At 42.8% G+C, this 6,073-nt stretch overlaps 1 protein-coding gene across 6 annotated transcripts in view; it reads right to left on the bottom strand.

Moving 5' to 3' along the window:
- Positions 1–155: 155 nt before the first annotated feature.
- LOC124003518 (girdin-like) overlaps positions 156–6,073 on the bottom strand; it is a 36,459-nt gene continuing 30,541 nt past the window's right edge. For 5 of the 6 annotated variants that reach the window (XM_046311828.1, XM_046311831.1, XM_046311834.1 and 2 more), the window contains 3 exons: positions 2,959–3,204; positions 2,567–2,632; positions 156–2,136 (listed from right to left, as the gene is read on the bottom strand). In XM_046311828.1, coding sequence (XP_046167784.1) covers positions 953–2,136; positions 2,567–2,632; positions 2,959–3,204 — 1,496 coding nt within the window. In that variant the 3' untranslated portion in view covers positions 156–952. The remainder of the gene's footprint in view (positions 2,137–2,566; positions 2,633–2,958; positions 3,205–6,073) is intronic. The other variant, XM_046311833.1, reaches the window with a different exon arrangement.

Here is a 6,073-nt window from a genome sequence, read left to right as displayed (position 1 = left end):
CGATTGTTTGATTTCCTTATGTGAACTGCACCTCAGTAAAATCTTACAAATTGTTGCATGTTGCGTTTATATTTTTGTCTGCACATTTTCTTGAGAATTACATGCATTCTCACTCATTACTTCTAGAATCAGAAATCAGAACAGACTCAACATAATATATTAAAGGAATGAAAAGGGCTTTATTCAACTGTGGCTCCTGAAGTCCCTGCACACATTTACATTTACAAGGTTTCATCTTCACTGAGGACAATCTCAGTATTGGATTTTTGCAGAGACAATGAAGCAGAGACAATGAAAAGCAAACAAAAAAACAAGCTGAACAAACCAAACAAAAACACAGTCCCCACATGACATATGACATGACACTCGACCGAGGAACCATATTGGTGCGTTTTTCCTAATCAGATGATTACTGATTGTGTTTGTTGTTATAAGTTCACTGTAATGTCCAGCGTGGTAATAAAGTAACAAGGTAATGTAATGTACATGTTGTTTACTAGTCTGTATGTACTATCAACACTCTGGACAGAGAGCTATGGTTTTTCGGTTGAAGGGTTTATGTGTATAACTAGAACAACAAAAAGTACATATGAATAGGGACTTTAAGCATTTGTAGATTGACACGGCCTATAAACACAAATAAAACACAAATATCAACACAGGATTATAAATACTAATTAAAACATAGACCGTATAATACTGAAAACTTTTGTCAAACAACAAAGGAATATTGTCGATGTGAAAACAACAACTTGAAAACAACAATTTATTCCCTAAAAGTACATTTTATTTACATCTTCATTTGGACTAAATATAAAAATCTGTACATCAGAGAAACAAGTCTCCTTTAAACAATGTTGGTACTACATTGGTAATGATTAGTACTACGTTGTTACTGACATTCACAACTACCTGTTTCTACATGCAACTACAAACTACCTGTAATCGGCAATCAACACTGAGTGATTTCTACAGTATTACTCTCACAGTCTTCTTGTCCTCCATTTTGGCTCTGTACATTGTCCATGCGTCCCAGTGCCGTGCCGTTAGTGGACTCCTGCCTCAGGGGCGGGCAACTGACGTTACGCACCAGTTCTGGGTCCAGACAGAGGAAAGTCTGGTTCTTATCGTTATTATTGCTGCTGTCACTAGTAGTGGTGGTGACTACCGACTCGCTAAAGATAGTGTCTGAGAAGACAGAGTCTAGGTTGAAAGGGGTGCCACCGAAGAGGGATTCCTGGCAGGTGGATTTGGGTCGATCGGTGGCTATCGCTGGGTCTCTGGGGGGTTTGCTTGGTGGTGGTGGGTGATTATCAGTGTCTCGTTCTTCTGGATTGTTCTGCTTGTTCTGATTCTGATTAACCTGATTTGGGTTTCCATCAGATTCCATGATAGGTAAGGGATCTACTTTCGCCATCACCCTAGAGTCACTGTTGACACTAGATCGTCGCGAGGAACCCTCAGCTGTTGAGATGACGCTACTGGCCCGGGGTAGAGAGGCAGGAGACCATGGCCCTCTCAGACGCGCCTCCTTCCCCAACGGGGTGGAGAAACATTTGAGACACCCAGACACTGAGGAAGATTTACCCTGGACGTAGAGCACCGTGATCGGGGACATGGCTGAGGCTCGGGTGGTGGTGGTCTCCGGAGCTTTGTTCAGACCTAATCCAGATCGAGGTAGTACGGCAACCTGCCCCTGAGCTGTTTTGGGGACATTCCCATCGGAAGGGCGCTGGGGGGCTCTGCTGCCGCTGGCGCACCTCCTGAGGACACTCCTTCTGGGCCAGGGGTCCTGGGTGCTACCCACCTCCCTCCCCCTACAGGGAACTGAACCCTGGGTGTTTGCTATGGCAATAGGTGAGGAGTTCTTTCCTCCTACCCTCTCTCTGTGTTTGTTGCTGCTGGTGTGCGTTAAGGAAGTGGATCGCTGCTGTGTGTGTGTGGTCGGCGAGGGGTTCTGCCGTGTGTGTCGGGGGGTGGAGGTATCGCTAGGCGGAAGGCAGGAGGAAGAGGAGCGGCGGGATGACAGAGGCGGCTGGACCGGGCTACTGCCGTTGGACCAGGGTTCGTTGTCTAGGCTGAGGCTGAACTCTCCACTGCTCTGGCTCTGGGCACGGCTCGGCACTCCATTTAGACCTGGGGGAACCGCAGATGGAGAGAACGTCGCTTTAGGTTACAGCAAAATAGCAGGCTACACTCTTGATTAGAACTGTCTGGAAAATGTATGCATTTCCACAATGTATTATAAACACATTTTATGTAAAATAAACATAGCATAGGCAACAATACAAGCTAGTAAATGCATGTATCATTATGTCTGCCTATAGAGAGCAGTATTATCAAGCTGTTCAGAATAATGCCTACTTGAAATGCCTACTTGAGAGATTAACTTGAAAAAAGGCCATGATAACAGATTCATTTTAACTCGTACATCTGTGCACATGGTCTGCATCCCAAATGGCACCCTATTCTCTTTATAGGGCTCTGGTCAAAAGTAGTGCACTGTGTATTGAATAGGGTGCCATTTGGGAACCCTCAAATAATGAGTTAGCGGGATGTTGCTTACCGTGGTTTTGTAGTTCATCACCGTCGTCAAAGTCAGTCGCCACAGCACTGTCATTACAATCCTTGTCTGTGCAACACAAAATGGCAGGGGACAGAAAATGAGACGACATGGTATGGGTATGACAACACTGTATCCAGGTGTGAGGAGGTGTTGCGGTCAAACTGGTCAGGTTAAAAGCATGAGAAGCATATGGGAAGTGGTAGTGTTCATTCAAACAAACGGAATTGCAGCTGTATGAAGCAACACATCCCTATAGACGTTGTAGCTCAAACCCCTTAGCAAATGTACCCTTGTAGCATGATCCTTAAAACGACAGCAAAAGGTGTTCATAGCAGATAGCTGATGAAGATGTCAAATGGAAGGACGTAATATGGATGGTGGAATCACTCTACCTGTCAAACATCGCTCATTGCCATCAGTGGCGGCGGCAGCAGCAGTGGTGGTGGGATGAAACAAAGGAGTGGTGGTGGGCTGGTGTTGATGGTTGATGATGGACAAGATGGAGTCGCTCATGGATGAGGTCATAGACTCCTTCCTGGATCTGTCATTCTTGACCTCTGACCCCTCTAGCTGCTCAGGGTCCTCAGACAGGGTTGAGGGGTACACCAAGTCATTCAGTTTGTCCAGGTCATTCAGGGCTGGGGGTGGAGGTGGAGAGAGATGACTTGAGTTGCCTCTGGTTAATGGGGAAGTCCTATATTTTCTTTCCCTTCCTGTCTTTCATTCAAAGGAGAGAAGATTCTACACGCTTCACTTGAAAAGAATGACGTTTATCAATAACTACGGTTTAAGCCTCACGCCTCCGTCAGAGTCTTCCTGCCTTCCAGCAATGTGGTCCTGAGAAACTAAAACATTATGCAGTACCAGTGTTCTGCAATGTAGCATTCCCCTGACCTCTTGGGTAACTCTACAGAACTGCATGGAGAACAGAAGAGTGAAAATATCTATGGTGGTGGATGCTTATTATCATGACGTTGCCCTCTTTGGGTACAGAAAGCCCCATCCCCCTCTCCCTGTCTCCTACACCCAGGCTGCTGTGGTCAGAGAGAGGTCGTAAATTCCTGGAGGAGATTATCTCCTCATGGCCACAGTATAGAGACAGAGTGAATTTTCATAGAGAACAAAGGAATTTCTTCCACCTCACAGAACTGGAGAACCGAACAACATTTATGTTCTGGAGAAGGTATAAAAGATCGGTGAAGAATCCAGCTACTTACTGGTCCGTTTGGTACAATTTTGTGAAACTCATGGGAGTCAATACGGCCACATTACCATAACGCTGTTTATATAATAGCCTCAGATATGAGGCTTACATCTAATTGTTGTATAAAATGAATAAGTGAAGATGGAGCTGTTTGTGGACTGTTTAATGAAGGAAACTCCAATTCCCTAAAAAGTTTCAGTAAGTCCTTGGCACGCCCCCAGGGGCACAGACAGGACCGGGCGTCATGAGACAGCCCTTTTCGATGTTCCGAATAAAACCCCACCTGGGTTTTCTATCACCAGACCATGTTTCTCTCCATTACAAGAGGATAAAGGTTGCAGGCCAGCTTACCTCGATAACGAGAGGGCCAAGGTTTGAGACCAGACTGCTGAATCTTTTAACCATCCCACGTGGTTAAACTCTTAGATTATTGATACCAGAATAAGAATAAGAACAAGTCTTTGATATTAATTATTAGTCTGGAGCTAGGAATTTGGTATCATTGAATGCGAAGACCGACAACCGCCAAAACATCTATCCATAACTACATGAATGAATGTCACTCGGAACGAACCATTCTAACCTTGACAGAGAGGGCGGACAAACTCTCCAACAGAAACAAACAAACAAACCCCGACGACACACTGAGCGTATATATAAAGATTGATTGCAGTTGTTCCCGAATGAGTGAGCGTTCAAGTGCAAAGGATTAGAATTTCAATTGTTATAATTATCAACTGTCTGTTGTCTTATCTCAGTCGACCCCCACTTCCCTTTTGTACACCAAGCCGCGATGCCCGTTTATCCCACAAGGGAAACTCCGTTATCATTTCCTTGTAACTATCTACTGTTTGTTTATGCATTTCTGTTAATTACTTAGTTAGTAAATACATTATTTTAAGACAATTGATGTATGGATGACTCACAGTGAAGACTGGGTTCGTGCAGATGACCAACAATTTACAACATTTTGAATGAAACTAACGTGAGGTAAAGAAGAATTCATTAATCAGAAGACTATTAATCAGATTTGAAAACATCTGAAAAGCTGTATTAGGAAAATTATAACTTTGTAATCTGAATATTTTCCTTGGTGCCCCGACTTCCTAGTTAATTACATTTGCCTGATTAGTTAATCACCAAATGCTAATTACAGAGAATCTTTGATAAAAATTAAAATTCTTCATTTAATAATAGTAAAGACATGACATTATGCTAACAGCGAGAAAGAGTGGGTATGGGTATCAAAATTGCAATATATAGCAATATTATGGCTGAACTCAATCATAGGAAGGATGCCAAGCTGCACACTTCGCAGAACTCTACACGTAATTCCAAGAGTATTGTCTCGGAGGATTTCTGCTGCATTCATTAACCTGTTACTCCTACCCCCTACTTTTTCGAAAATTCTGTTAAAAATCGCGCAACATTTCAGCGCCCTGCTGCTCATGCCAGGAATATAGTATATGCATATGATTAGTATGTGTGGATAGAAAACACTCAGACGTTTATAAAACTGGTTAAATCACGGCTGTGACTATAACAGAACGTGCGTTTCATCATCGAAAAGCGCAGGAAAATCTGATCACTGAAAATGGGAAAATATATCAATGCGCCACTTGCATGTATTGTCTATGGGAAAGCAAATTACCTGGAGCCGAGATTGCAATTCCTACAGCTTCCACACGATGTCAACAGTCTTGTCATTTGCCTAGGCTTTGTTTCTTGGTCAAACGAAGAAGAGACAGCCCATTTCTTCAGGTCTCGGACCGGATATTTTGGTTGAGATTTACCCGGACATTATTTCCAGACGTACCCCTATAGAATATACATCGCCTCGTGATCAATTTGGTCGCTTATTAACGTTTATTAATACCTAAAGTTGCATTACAAAAGTATTTCGAAGAGTTTTGTGAAAGTTTATCGTCGACTTTTTTTATTTTAAAAAATGACGTTACGTTATAAGACACTATTTTTTTCCGTTTATCACACAGTCTTCATAGATCGATATCTAGGCTATATATGGACCGATTTAATCGAAAAAAGACCCAATAGTGATTATGGGACATCTAGGAGTGCCAACAAAGAAGATGGTCAAAGGTAATGAATGTTTTATATTTTATTTGTGCGGTTTGTGTAGCGCCGACTATGCTAATTATTTTGTTTACGTCCCCTGCGGGTCTTTTGGGGTGTTACATGCTATCAGATAATAGCTTCTCATGCTTTTGCCGAAAAGCATTTTAAAAATCTGATTTGTTGCCTGGATTCACAACGAGTGTAGCTTTAATTCAATACCCTGCATG

Source organism: Oncorhynchus gorbuscha, linkage group LG18, assembly GCF_021184085.1.
Source record: "Oncorhynchus gorbuscha isolate QuinsamMale2020 ecotype Even-year linkage group LG18, OgorEven_v1.0, whole genome shotgun sequence".
Lineage (NCBI taxonomy): Eukaryota > Metazoa > Chordata > Actinopteri > Salmoniformes > Salmonidae > Oncorhynchus > Oncorhynchus gorbuscha.
This window is presented reverse-complemented; position numbering and strand designations above follow the sequence as displayed.